Raw genomic sequence first — 16,047 nt, forward strand, 5'->3', positions numbered from 1 at the left:
ATTGAACAAAAAGAGCCTTTGTGTAATTCCAATTCCATTGTAGATATGTGGGTCATACGACATTACTTCGGCGAATTTTGCATGATTAATAAACACATGCAGGCAATAATAGCATGTATAATATTACGATTGTAGGATAGGTGTATAATATGAAATATTTTATTATAATAATTATATTCAGTTCCGGAAAATTTTCAGATGAATAAAAATTCTGTAACCTAGCAACTAAATTTTTTTTTTTTATAGTTTTTAGTTTTTTTTTTTTAATGAAATGACTTTAAAGTTACACAATACCATTTCTAAATTATTATTATCTTTAATAAACGGACTTGGCTTTTTGGTAGCATGACCAAGCTCTCAAGTATTGGCGTGAAATTGTTATTACAGCTGGGTTTCGGCTCGATGATTTAGAGGGTCGGAACCCCTCAACTCCTGGGGTTTTAGAAACTGATTTCCCAACCCACATATCTTTTTTCTTTTGCAGCTTGAATTTTTTTTTATCACCCATATTTATGTCAATAGCCATCAACTAAGTTGCCATCTAAAGTAAAAGTGTAATTTACTTTTAAAAACCGTATTTACAAATACTATATCTAATAGTTTAAACTACTGCTTTCTAGTTTTTACTATAAACAGTTAATATAAATAATAAAATAACAAAGCAAATATGGAAGGTGTAGGTGGAACGCTATAAATCGTCTGAAGATCTCGAGTAGACCAATTAGTACAAGATGTTGCCTTTCGCGGATAGCCTTATGTAATAAAACTGCATTACTATAATAAAGATAATTAACAATACTGAAATAAATATAACACACGGTACTGATATAATTCTTTGTTTTTTTATGAACTATATATTAAAACATTCAACTTATGCTTAGGTCCAAGATGTGATAATTTATTATCTGTTAGTTTTAGAAATACGAAATTGCTAAGGAAAAATATTACTTTTATTTTCAATTTCCTTTGGGCATAAATTTAAATAAAACCTTTTTTGTGACATTGTTCTACTGATTCATCAGGATTTTTTTTTTAAGAATTTTTTTATTCCACTAATTTAAATATCGAATGAAGTCGTTCCACGATTCCTGAACCGCCGCGGCAAGACTTTAGTTTTTAACGAATGCCGTGAAACGTTAATTACTTTCACAGTAATTAATTTCATTTAAACATCTGAGCAACATTTTTTTTTGCAAATATTTAATATAATGAGTTTATCAATTAATTATAGTCCTTTATTAGTATTAAAATTAATTAATTCGGAACCATTAAATGTTTAGTTAGGCTTATATTTGAAAATCCTTTAGCAACGAACCCTGTGTTGTCTTCCTGATTGATTAGGTCGACTACCAAACTCAACCACATGCATATATCTAGGATTAGCTGAGAGCTATCAAGTTGATGCATTGCAACTGTTAGGAGAATCGAATGTTCTAGATTTCTACAACAGACGTCTTAAGATTGTGTTGATCTGATATACCTTGATTCATGACCTAACTAACAAACAATACCTCGTTGTATACATTCATTTAATTTTATTATTTAAGTTTGCAGATAAATGAATGACTTTATGACAAATTAATTCACTATAGTAAAATACTGTCTTCCATTAAAAACTAGTGATTTGTCTACACGTAAACCTACACTTAGAACGAGATTTATTGACTTATAATTAGATAGCATAGTAACAGACAAACATACATGCTAAATATAAGACATATTTTCTAACATAAACGCAACAGAACAGTAACGTAATGTAACATCACAAATGTAAAAAATACATTAAGAATATGAAATATCTCCAAGCTGAATATATTTTTCGAGTAAAAGGCGCCGGTTCGTAGGAAGGCACTTGAAAACATGCTTTTTCCACGTAATGCCTTTGAGGAAATTAAATAAACTGCAACACCACATCATAAGCGTCCTTACTCCCGTACCGTTCAGCGACATGATCCATTAATACACGAACATTTTTATACGTTTATATGAAGAAGAATTAATAACATTTACCATTACTACTATATTTAACTTCAAACAAAATTATCAGTTTCCGCTATCCAAGGATTTCCTGAAAACGTCACCTAAGTTTTGAAATTATGAATATCATTATCGTAGCAAAATTTTGTGAATTATTAAAAAAAATTTTCGGTTAACTTCTTAACAAAGTTAAAGATAAATAAATATTCAATTGTAGTACATAACCATACTTAAACCTTATAATATATAATATACATACATACTCATATTTAAATACTCTCTCTCATCTAAGGAGTATCAAATCACAAATTTCTCTCAAAATATCCGCTAATGGATATGTGTAGTGAAATCTACTTTTATATTTCATCAATCCCATGGGAATGTCGTCCAGATACAATGGAAACTTTCACCTCATATAGCACACGCAGCCTCTAGGTTGTCCCGGCTTCCTTTTATTTGAGACCAAATACGATTTCACCGTCGTATATTCTTCGCTTTGTGAACTAAAGTGCAGCACTCGTGGGACGTGGGTTCGGGTCCCGAGTGTGGAACCTCCGCTAGAAATGGTATCTTTTTTAAATTATTACATCATTCAATTTCGTCAGTCAATAAAACCTGGTTATTATTAAGAAAAAAAACTTTATAACTTTCTCGATAGATTATGGTTATTATAATGAAAAAAAAAACTTAATTACTTTCTCGATAGATTAATTATTAATAATACTATAATAATTTACAAGGTATTTTATCATTTTTTGTTATTAAACTAATAAAATTTCGTATGTTATAATATTAGTTATATAAAATGAGAAATTCCTAACCACAAATCGAACATGTTTAAAACACTTTACAAAACATTGTTGTATACGATTAGTTATTAAATAAAACAATATACACAATAGTGTTTATCTATTGTATTGCAATACAAATTAAATATTTCTCACAGTTAGTGACTGACGGACGGACAATGCATCTGTGCCCCAGTGTTCGATTAGAACCATCCAGATTAACTACTCAAAATGTACTTCGTTATCTTTACGCTAGCCGTTATCTTTGTAAGTAATATTTATCTTTCAAAACTATACTTTTGGTGTACTTTTATGTTATATTTCTATTAATAGTTTGAAAGTGGCTTTTGTAATATTTTATCATTTACTGTTTGCTCATATTTGAAATAGCTTTAACGTGATCAAATCAAACGTTTTCGGGTTCCATTCAAAGCTAGACGAGCATAAATATTTTGAATATTTATATGCATCTAGAGAGTAAAGATCAAAAGCAAATGTGAACATCATGTTAATATTTCTAAAATACGTAACCCGCCAACCTAAATTACAGAAGTGTGGATTGAAATAACCTTAAACGTATTTGAATTTTCAGTGAGATGTTACATACGTAAATAAGTTTATTCCTTAGTTTGTAGTTGTGTTAATATAATATTGAATCACTAATCTTATTAAATTTAACATAATGAGCTTGTTAATTTAATTTCAGATGAATACTCTGGCCCTAGAATCGACCGAGGATGACTCCGATAGTAACCTATACAATTCATTTGCTCCTTCAACAACAAACTTCCAAGACATATATAGGAACACATTCAACAGAAATGAAGAATCAACGCCAGGTGAAGACGAGTTCACCCTAAATGGCATTCAAACCGTGGAATTTCATCCGAAGGTTCTGAAGATCTCTCGCATAACACCCTCCCCAAAACTACTCCTAAACGCTTCTTACTTGAAGAGGAAAGACGAAGTTACCGTAGCAATCTCAACGGAAGAACCAGAACCAATCAAAGTTATACCAATATGGAAAAAGCAAAAGGGTGTGTTGGACGTACTCTTTCCTCCAACACGAGTGAAATCCTTTAAAAATGTATTCGATTCAATTCGTCGCATCCTTTCTTATACGTTTCGTAAGTGATATTTTATTTATTAATGATTTAATAGAATAAGTATGAGGTTTTAATTTGTGCATTTGGCAAGACGTTCTGTTAAGTTTTTTTTTTTTTTGGTAATACAGTAATATGTTGTAGTAATCAGCTGATCTAAGATTATCAACGAAATTTTATACGCAATCGGCTGTATTATTGTAATCACTTTACTATAAAATTTAAACACAGCCCTAAGTGAATTGTTAAGTTACACGTTTTTGTATCTCCAGTTATTACTGTTTTATTATGTTATATATTCGTTTTTATATTTAAAGAGAATTGTTTTTCGAAATAAATGTTAGCGTATTATGTGTTATTATTTTTTATAACTTTGAACTCTGTTTAGAAAATAACCTAAGTGGTTGTGTAGGATTCCCATATGACTCGAATACGATAAAAATTTTAGCATGTCTTTGGGCTTTTACAATTATCCGTATGCTCCGCTTTTTCATCATCATCATCATCATCATCATCATCATCAGCAGCAGCCTATTGGAGCCCACTGCTGTGAAAAGGCCTCTTCTCAATGGAGAAGTTTATAGCATTAATCACCATGCCTGCTCAAAGCGGATTGGTGATTTTGAACCTATAATTTGAAAATATAAGCTCAGGTTTCCTCATGATGCATTCCTTTGCCGTCTTTCAGTGGTGTCTAAATACTCTTAGAAAGTTATTTTAGTTGTATAAATTGTTCGTCTTTCATCTCAGCCTATTGAAAAGGAATTTGCCATTGAAAATGTCCCATACTACTAATTGTAGGACTAATTGTAGTCTAGCCAAGTTGTGACTGGGTAAAAGTGACGTCATAGTACGTGCTTCCTACTGATTGTAGTAATTACGATCGCCACACGCTTCTACTGTTTGTCCTGAATATTATTATTTTTTTATTTGAGCAGAATCATTGAAATTTTACATATCATAACGATCTCAATATATTTATTCCGTCTACATTTTGATGTAAGTATCTTAAAAAACTTTATTTATATAAATACATTTGATCTACAAAACGATATCTAACATCAATATTATAACATTTTATAACTTTGGAAGTCAATACATTGTACGCTAAAAATATAGATGAACGTTTTCGACAAGGACACTACTATTCTCAACTCTCGACACAACCAAACGTGTTTCCAGCCGATTGCTCTAATTACTCGCGTACTCTAGAGCCGCTATCTACAATTAATTTATTGGATTAAAGCCAAACTGAACAACTATATTTCGTTATTAATTACCGAATTTAATATTACTCTTTGTTACATTTTTAATTTTAACAAAAATATAATTTTAATACTACGTCCATCGAATGTTCGGAAACGTTCGGCTGATACGTAGTTTGTATAGCATATGTTTTAGCTTTCAGCGGACCAGTGAATGTAATAATGAAATTTCTGGCACTTTTGAACTACAACACCGAGTTAAAATTGGATATGCATTGTTAAATAAAACTATCACACAAAATAAATAAAAATTATAATCTATTCACATGGAATAAAATGAATGTTTAACAAAAAAAGCAATCAGGAAAATTCAAATCGACTGAATACTCAATCCGAGACACTGAAAATGTGATTTCTCTTTTTTATGAAAATTAAGTAAAACGCTGACGTCGCGTCGTCTAGGTGATAACTTTATATTGAGAGCTCAACGACGGGCCTCGTAATGGTCGTGAATAAAGTAGCGCTTCTTAAACATTATCAACATTCATCTCTCAATACTTACGATTAACAAAAAAAATCATCAAACAAAGTTAACTTAATGCCTTCATCATAGCCGATCCAACATCACAGGTTATCGACGTAAGTAGGATTTACGAACCGAATTACGGTCGGATTAAAATGTTGAAAACTTAAAGGTTTAACGCGAAAATGAAATTCGCACTGGATATTACTGATTCATTCGATTTAATTATCGCTAATAGGATAAAGCCAGCCGATGGTTCGGAAACCAACGGAAACAAAAGTTCAAATTAAAGACTTCCAAGTTGAGTTTCGGCTTGAATATTTGGCTGTTTTATTAAACGTTACATCTTCATTTATAATCAAAGTGAACTTTTTTAAACGTCGATAGATTTATGAATATAAATAATCTATTGACATCCTGTTAAATATATTCATGTTGGAAGAAAATCTTAAAAGACAAAATATATTATAAAAGTATGTCCGGTAAGTTATTAGTAATATATTATATATTTATATGATAGGAATGTCATAATTATCTCATTCAATGTTAAAAATATTTAATATTAAATTTTTAACTTCGTCTGATTTTTTTTTCTTATTTTTTTTTTGACGTCATTCATTTTTTCTTCAACAGATCGAGAAATGGCGCTGAGGTTATGGCAAAAATAATTTGTTAATTGTGCGCCAATTAAGTCATCTCTTGTCAAATAAAAGATGCCTTTATCTACTTTGCTCATAATATTTATATATAATATGTATAATGTAACACATTACATGATAGCATTGAAATATAATTTTAACAATATTTAAAACTAAGGAAAAAAGTACGAGTAAAACATTTAGGTCATTCCACTGCAACATAAGCTGTTATTTAATTTTTTTATTTATAACGATTTTACTGTTATAAAAAAACATTTAGTTAAGGTTCAACACTTTGAAGAATGTATTTGATTTTTAACAATTAAAATTGTATATATATATTCTGGAATATCGAATCGTCCGAAATAAAATCAGATAGAAAGATGTATCTGTCTAAGGTGTACAATCAAAAATATAAAGTATGTAAGTTTTATTTAGGAAAATACAAGTTTTTTTTATTTTTATCACTTTATAATTATATTAATTAAAGATCAAATATCTAAAACAACTAAGCATTATAGCAACGGACTTCTTACACGCTGTTCTAACTGGAGACAAGTTTTATTCGCTACTAACAATTTCTACATCATCATCATCATCATCATCATCAACAGCCTATCGGAGCCCACTGCAGAGCATAAGCCTCTTCTCGCATGGAGAAGGTTAGAGCATTAATCACCACGCTTGCTCAAGACGGGTTGGCGATTTCAGTTTTAAAATTTGAAATTATAAGACTAGGTTTCGAACCCGCGCCCTCGCGTATGAGAGGCGGGCCTTTACCCTCCAGGCCAACATGAATTTCTACTTGCTGTTCCATATATATAAAATAAGAAACATATATCAGGTAGTATATGATAGTGGTGTATTAGTATATGACTAAATTAAACACAATCAATTATAAAAATATCAAAAAATCAAACAATGCAACAATACAATCTATTATATAAGAATTTTTAGAGCAGTTATAATTTAAAACAACGTGAATTAGGACAAACTCAGGCAAGCGTTAAATGAATCAACTTTTATGAGTTAAGAACACTCCGATTTTTACCAACTTTTAGGTTTTCTCCGTGTGATGAAGACCTTCCTTAGTTTTAACGACTTTTTGCTAATATCACGAGTTTTCTGTCACAAAAAGCAGACTTAAGTCTCTAATAGCGTTTCAAGAGATACAGGTGGGGTTGCTTAATATTTATTATCTTGAAATTTATATACAATAGTAATTCCAATGTCACACAAAGTCTTCGTCTCTGCGTGTTATATAATTGTCATATATAGTTTTATTTAACATAAATATCAAATATTATTTTAGTCATTTTACTTATATTATATATTTGAATATTTACATTCACCATTATTAAGTAACCGTCTTAGTTACACAATAATTAAAAATGATAGAGGTCTAGAGCTATAAATATGTTTGTCACTAAGCAAAACGTGAAGAAAACAGTCAGATGTTTTTACATTGGTATAAAGACTAGACTAATTAACGTTTGAAATTATATTGAAGACGTAATGACACAACCTTTTCAATGCTCCACGATTTTCCCCATAATTGCAATTCACAAACAGTGATCTCAATACAAATATTATTTCATTGTAGGGCAAGACTTATATTTAAATCATTTATGTACCTTAAAAATTAAAAAAACAAAGGTGACTACCGAAATATTTTTTGCCGAACCGAATTATAAATCCTCTGGTATTGCGGTATAAATTTTAATTGAATCAGATAAATTTTGTATTCAATGGGGTTTCACTGTTATTATCATGGTAACCCTTTAAGTTTTCAAACATTTTAATTCGCCCCTCCCAACTGTATTTCAACTTAGGTCGATAGCTCATTGATTTCGGATCAGTAACAGGGCGGCTTAATAGAATCCTTTAGAGACTTTTGTGATTAATACCAACTTATAAATTATAATTGTTATTTTTTTGGACTTACAAAGTGCTGTTTTAACTTCAGAAAAATTAAGAATTCATATTTTATTCGTTTTATTTTGTTCCGAAAAGATTCAGTCACACATTTATCAGCCGCGTATTAAAATCAGACGCGCACCAGTGTCTGTTTCAAAATGATTCATTGATATAGATATAAAATTAAACTTTCACCGTAATTTTATCACACGAAAACCAAAAACAAGACTGATATCACCTGTTTAATACATAAGAAGCCAGTAAGCAGCAGTGTTCATGTACGATTCTTTGGAACAAAATAATCTACACTCTCAGCCTAAATTACTTTTAACTTTATTTAATGCTAACAAACCAATACATTTATATAAAGCGTAACTAATATTCTTAGTAATAAGATAGTATTGATATACTTATATATATATATTGAGATAATTCTCGTCACTATGAATAGCATATCATTTAATTAAACAAAAGTTTTATTAAACAATGCATATTAAAATACATCTCCGTTCTATTCCAGTTCAAAAGTGCCAGAAATTTCATTATAACATTCACCGCATGAGAGCTTTACAGTCAAAAGCTGAAATTATAAAGCATATTATGCTAGTAATAGCTCGTTTTGATTATAAATAATATTACTCTAAAAAAAATATTCATATAAAATAAACAAGAAAAAAAAACAATTAGTTTAGTTATTATTCTTTATTAATTGAGAGTCATTTTGAAAGACATTCAGTATTTATTAACGCAATGTTTCAAACAATATACAATAACGAATGTTTTAACAAATTTGAAAACATTCGTAGCAAAAAATCAAAATTAAAACGAAATAAACTGTCTGCTGTGTTCACAACTAATGATGTATGTTGCAGCGGACGACTTTATACTTCCAGGCTCGCAAACTTGACAACTTAAACACAGTGGATCAATACAGTACTGACTTTTAGAATGTACTTACAATGTAGGAATGCTTCATAAACAAAACTCAAGCATACATTAAGCGCAGTATGAAGAATACTGAAACAAAATAACACTAGCTAGCTCTTATATAACGAACAAAATAATACAAATCTTTTCGATGCATAGACGAAAAAAGGAACAGAAATATCTTTTTATAAAACGTCAGCAAAAACGTGATTACGCTCAAGTCGTCAAAGTTTTAAATTTTACTTGTCAGTTGAAATTTTAATCAAGATAGAAAAACGACGTCATTAAGAAGGGCACAACTCTAACCCTTCGTTATAATATTATAGTTATTATTATTTCTATAATATTATGTTGTGATTTATACATGTATGTGTGTACATATTTTACGTAGGCCTTCATACAATAATTACGTCGGTTATGCTTTCAGATGACGTGATCGAGGTCATTCGCAGGATAAACCTAGTGCATTTACCGCAAATACTGATACTTTGCTTCAACATTTTTATTACTGTTTCCGAAGACTTTCAGAACACCACTACAGAAAACATGGACATAGTATCTTGATCAATTGATGATTCATTTCATAGTTCTGGATGTTTAAATGTCGACTTGCACATTATTTCATTTAATATGAAAAGAAATTAACTAGAATTCTCTGCATACAAATGGTTCTGAAGTAGGTGGCGATTGAGGTTTGATAAACTTATACACATGGTATGACATTTGTAAATTGAAAAACATTTATTGTTTCAGTCATTTTCTTTAATTGGTAGATAATTTTATTTATATTTCAATAAATTTTGTATATAATATAACAAAAGTGCTGGAGAAATTTAAGTGAGTTGCAAATATTCACAGCCGATAACTTCTTCTCTAACATCCTTTACAAATTTTGAAATAAATTTAATTTCTCTAAGAAATTTTGTTGGTTTAATTGATTAATAATTATCTGTAAATATATCTTAGAATATTTCAGATTTTATTTGTAGCACTCGTGACTTTGTATACGTTACTTTGAACAAACATCATGATTTAAAAAAAAAAAAGTGTAACGTGATTTCCCCCAACGACTAAGTTCGTTTCGTCTAAAAGTAAAAAATACAATTATAATAAATATTTATCTATAACAACGGTTTTCTAATATGTAATCCATCCTATTTTAAACTTTAGCGGGCCATTTCAAATTAATCGAGACTGTATCTAGCCTTATGTGTGAGCGGGAGGCTTTTGGCAGAGTTTATAATTCTCAGCATACCACCACCGACTAAAGTTTTTCATAGAATGATTTCTAGAAGGATTATTCAATATTTCGCACACACTACAAATCCCATTTTCTTTCGGTGTTTTTCTATATGTGTAATGATTGTGCCATCTGAAAAATAAGTGACATTAAAAGAAGGCCCATATATATTCTGCCATATTTAATTATGGAATAATCGAAACGAACTGTTGTTATCTATAGGACACTACCTGAAATAATTTTGGTAAATTTCTGGTGATCTGATTGCTTGCTCTATTAATGACACAACTTCACCACCAGACAATTTAACAGCATCGATATAGGATCCAGGTGGCAAAAATCTGAAAACATGCAATCTAATAACATTCTCAAATAGTTAGAGTTTTACTTATTTAGTAATTTTATTATCATAATGCAAAAAAATAATGTAATTTGAGTCCTAATTTAATTTTTTTTTTATTTGTGAAACAATATGCGGAATTTGTCTTTTCTTTAATAAACTTTACTAGGATGCCAATAATACTACTGATAATCTCAGACCTGGAATAATTAGCACCACCGTACACGATAGGAACAGCGTAATTCTGCAATGGTTCCAGAATCTCTTCCGTCACATAATCCTCCTTCGATACCAACTCAAACGCAAAGTAAAAATAGTAATCTTTTTTTAGCAGGACAAGACATTCCTCTATTCTGTTCTTAGGACACCTCAAGTTACCGCACCAGCCGTACACGTCCAAAGTAAGATTCCGTTTATTTAATAATGTCTCTACGTAACTAGCTAACGTTCCTATTGTTTTAGAATTTTTTGTGTTACAATCAGTCAAAAACCAGGCCACTGCCTTCTTTTTTTTTTTAATTATCATTTTGACATCTTCTGATGTAGGCATCATTGGATCAATCCAAGTCATATTTGTCTTAGGGCCTATAACGGTACCATATTTATCTATGATCTGGAAAGGCGTTCTAATAACGTCTGAATTTAACCTATATGTCCAAGTTAGGTTAAAGTAGTTGTCATAGTTATGTGATAGACAAATTTCACCATTATTCCCATGATCTAGAGCAGTGAATATGTAAGTTTGATGCGGTGATCTAAAATGTGGATGTTTATCCCACTCACTGTCGACGTCAAAAATTATAGCATCGAAATGTCTTATGTCCAGTAGAAAATGTTGAGAATTAGTGATAAAACAATTGTAGTACGAACAGTTGTTATCAATGAAGGCCCTTTGTCCGTAACTGTACTCTTCATTTGGATGAGAAAACACATCGTTCCATTTAAGTATGAACTTCAAATCTGTTGGAAATCTGACAGGTCTTTTAAAATTCACGGAAAATATAGTCGTATTATTTTTGCGTTTTTTAATTTCACGCATCATCCTCTTCAAAGCACCAGGTGTTCTTACAATGTAATGTATGTCTACAATATCATGTTTTTCATTAAGTATAATATAATTTAAACAGTGTAAAAATAAGGCGCAATACATGCCTACCAGTACGACCTTGACTGTTCTACACATGATACAATAGCCCACACATAAATGTAAACGTCTCGCCAAGTTATAGCTAAGCATTTGTTTATAAACACAATTGATCACTTTGTTTATTGACTTGAATCATTTTTAAACATTACTGGAGATATGCAACCGTGGATGACAATCAGCATGTTGATATGCTTTGTCGTGTTCGACAACAAACTATGCATGTACTCGTATACTAGACGTGAAATTAAATATATTATCTCTTTGTCCGGCATCCTTTAACTCGTTACTCTTGTAATATGCAAATGACTAAAAGTATGAGTGGTGCCCTCTTACGTGCTTGTTGTTATGTGTGCATTGTTTTACGTCCGAAAAATGTTTTCAATTAGGTAGTTTCATTTACAAAGCCTTTCTATGTGCACTCTTAAAAATGTACTTAATGAACATATTTTTAACTAAAAATATATGTTTTCTTTATTCTTAATCAGTGCTCAAAATTAAGTTTGAAACTTTTTTCGGTTCTGAAGCAAACCTGAATATTAGCGGAAAGTCATTAAAAGTAAGGACGTTGTTCATCACTCGCAAACCTCAAAGTCGTTATTAAATCGCGTCTACGGAACCTTAACTTATAAAAGTTGATTCATTTAACGCTTGTACGCGTACGAGACCGACAGAACTCCAAAGTATTATATATTATATATAGGTGTTATGAAAATTTTCCGTCTGCCGTCTAGCTTAACGTTTGTAATGGCAGAAATCTTCGAATAGAAGCTAGCTTACTATTATTACATAAAGTGTTTAAGGTAAAAACTAATATTTTTCTTATTGATAGATACATAGCGATATGTTACCAATGTTGTGGGTAAAACGATTTCTTATTTCGGGTCTTAGTTTTTTTTAAATTTCTATCATATAGCCTTAGTCTTTTATGAACGTATCCCTTAAATATATGAAACCTTTGTAGTCAGGACATATTTTACATTATGATTCATTTAAAATAATATAGATTTACACAAATATATTTACTATTTAATGTTTAGATTCAATATTTTGGTTGTTAACGTTAATTTTTAATTATCACTGAGCCTTTTGATAGGTCTTATGATAATTAAATATGTATTCGTTTTATACAGTTCTATAGTCTGGTAATAGAGTTAAAAAAGTTTTTGAGAAGTTTTGAACAGTAATTTGAATAGATATGGATAATATCTATACTATATATATCTATTAAAGCCATATCTCAAAACAATAACTATGTATTTAAATTTAATTCATACGTTCAGACGTCATACAGCTATTAGTTCGAGATGCCCAAACTCCTTCTTCAGAAGTCCATAAGCTTAATGGTAGCCACGTGATCCCTTATATAAATAACTAGTTGCTACAAAGTTGGCAAAAATAGCTGTTCGACTAACGAAATCTCTCTACAGGCCGTTCCAACTTGTTAATTAGTTTCGTTTCCTCTCCTAGTGTACGCTCAGTATGAAGACTTACTGTCTTTTTTAAATATCCACAAATATAATAAATTTATTAGTGACTTATAATTGTAAAAAAAAAATTCTGTATTTTTCATATATATACAATATATAAAACAAAAAGTTTTTTACATATATCAATGAAAATACTAATTGCTAACATCATTTCGATAATGTTCTGGAATAAAAAAAGTGTTGTATATAAAATATAATAATATTTATAAATGTATATGTACTTTGTAGTAATCATATAATGTAAGTACAGATATAACATAACTAACATGTAAACCAGTAGTAATTATATAAATATTAATAATACATAATAATATTCATTACCAATGCCCGTGCTCTGTACAAACATTCCAAGTAATCTGATAAGAAGCTATATCATGAAACTTATAGTATTAACAGTTGTGAACATTTCTAGCTATAATTAAACTACACAGAGATTTTTATTACAATCCATTAACACTAATACATCTGGCATTAGTGTAGGATGTATGGTGATGTTTATTTAAAATAATCTAATACATCTCATATATAGCTAAATGGACAATATTCTATTAATAGATTTATTTACTGTCTACTAAATGTAAACGTAATGATAGCACAAAACTACAGTCACACTCAGATTATCTCGGCTGGCAGCAAGTTTCCAAACAGCTTAGGAGTCTATTAAGCATTAACAATATTCAAGAACAATAGTTTCCCAGTACACTGAAACTCTTACACTACATAGTTTATCTCGTACTGCGATTTCTGGATACAATTGAACATACTTATGAACTGAATATCTAAAAATGTAATTAATTTTTTGAGGTATATAATATATATAAGGCATATAACATATATTACAGTCTTTAATTAACAATATAAAAAAATATAATAGACGCGTTATTATTATCAGATAATAAAAATGTCATATCAATTTTGTTCAGACAATATTCATAACTAAATAATTTACTATATTCAGTTTAAGAGTTTTACATCCAACTAGAGCTTTATATAATATTTAATTTAAGTCTAAAACATTGTATTTTCCCCGGGCTTGTTAGCCGCAGGTCGGTTTTTTTTTCCACATTTTTTGTATTCGTAAAGATGATGAATTAAATTCAATGTATATATACATATATATGTATTATACTGTTTACACAGACAATTTTTTATAAGTTAATACAACGGTTTCAATCCTAATAATTGATTTTCCATTAATATGATATGACATAAATAAAACTCTCATATCAAGACCAATGAACTGTTTAAAGTTTCTTTACTTCTCTTAAATCTTACATTTTACAGCTTGAATAATAGTTATATTCTTCTCATAAGCCAGAACAGACAACTATGCTGTAACTTTAAGTATATATATACATACATACATACAAATCGAATTGTTAAATACCTTTTTTGTGGATCGTTTTTAACGTTTTATCACATACCAAAACTATAGACCTTCTCTTTAGCTTTCAGTACAAATAAATTGCTCTAAACTTACCGAGTCATCGGCACGCCTCTTTCGTGTTGTCTCCAAACAGGCAGTCTTTCTTTCTGCGAGTAGATATCCTGTCTCTTTTAAGTATGTCCCACTGTAATAAAACGTACAACTGTCTCTGTTTTATTGTTTCTAAAATGATATGAGTTTTTATTATACAGCGTTGATATACTTTCCTATTAGGAGATTAAATTATATTTTTTATTTAATAATTGAATATATGTTTTTTCATATCTCTACGTAAGTCCTTAATTAATGATAATAAATGAAGTAAATCTTGGTGATTCACTTCAAATGAAATCAAAATAAATTCATTGTAAATGTTCAAAATACATTGGATTAAGATCGAAAAACATGAACAAAGTTAAATAGATTAGGATGTAAAATTTAACATAATTCTCCGTACCAGGTGCGAAAGTAAAAACACCTTATTCAAGGATTATATTTCGTTGACACTTCTACTGATATGGGTGCGGACGGCATTCCTATTACCGGGCATACCATAAAATATAACTTATAACAGCTATTGTAATAACGACCGTGTTTTTGATATTAATATTACGATAATATTTACGGCATTGTATAATAATGTTGTATCGGGAAATAAGATTCGCATAATTAATTCCATTCGTTGCGAAGTTGAAAGTTCCAAGATCATATGTTATTGCTTTTTTTTGGTGTCAGTAAATAAATCAATTGGGTACATTGGAGAATTTTCTAGTATATATTCTGATATAGAAACATACAAACATCGTCATAACCATTATAAGCCTGTCGGAGCCCACTGCTGAACAAAGGCCTCTGTTCACATGGAGAGTGTTAGAGCATTAATCACCACGCTTGCTCAAGGCGGATTGGCGATTTCAAACTTATAATTTTAAATTACAAGTCCTAGTTCTCTCAAAATGTTTTCCTTAACCGTTACTCAGAGGTGTCTAAATAAAAACAATATAAAAAAGTATCTTTAAAAAATGTCTACATGAGAGGTAAATGTTAGTGAACGTTAAATATGAGTAAAAAATCCCGTCAAAACAACCATTTGGCTAGAATAAAAGAAATACAGATAACAAAACAACAGAAAACCAAAACGAAATATATTACAAAATAATGGGCTATCGGTTGCTTATTTTGTTTTCGCGTCGAGCGCATTCGACTGGAAATCTATTCATCATTTAATTTACATTTCGCGAGGGAAAAAACTCCATTCATGCTATATAAATTACATATTGTGTTTTATACTTTCGATGCACAAACATTTAAATTGTTGAATGTATATAG

General features: G+C 29.9%; 1 protein-coding gene across 1 annotated transcript; it reads left to right on the forward strand.

Annotated features, from left to right (window-relative positions):
• The first annotated feature begins 2,932 nt into the window (after positions 1 to 2,932).
• LOC133319678 (uncharacterized) lies at positions 2,933 to 4,219 on the forward strand. The gene is made up of 2 exons (XM_061524905.1): positions 2,933 to 3,032; positions 3,472 to 4,219. Exons 1-2 carry the CDS (start codon positions 2,997 to 2,999, stop codon positions 3,898 to 3,900), a joined length of 465 nt encoding a protein of 154 aa, XP_061380889.1. The 5' UTR covers positions 2,933 to 2,996; the 3' UTR covers positions 3,901 to 4,219.
• The last annotated feature ends 11,828 nt before the right edge of the window (positions 4,220 to 16,047 follow it).

This window comes from Danaus plexippus, chromosome 26, assembly GCF_018135715.1.
Source record: "Danaus plexippus chromosome 26, MEX_DaPlex, whole genome shotgun sequence".
NCBI classification, from domain to species: Eukaryota; Metazoa; Arthropoda; class Insecta; order Lepidoptera; family Nymphalidae; genus Danaus; species Danaus plexippus.

Excerpts from the sequence above, each read along its gene's own strand:
- LOC133319678 (XM_061524905.1), top strand. The coding sequence starts at position 2,997 with ATGTACTTCGTTATCTTTACGCTAGCCGTTATCTTT. Across the intron at positions 3,033-3,471 it reads TTACGCTAGCCGTTATCTTT|ATGAATACTCTGGCCCTAGA; the intron begins GTAAGTAATATT and ends ATTTAATTTCAG.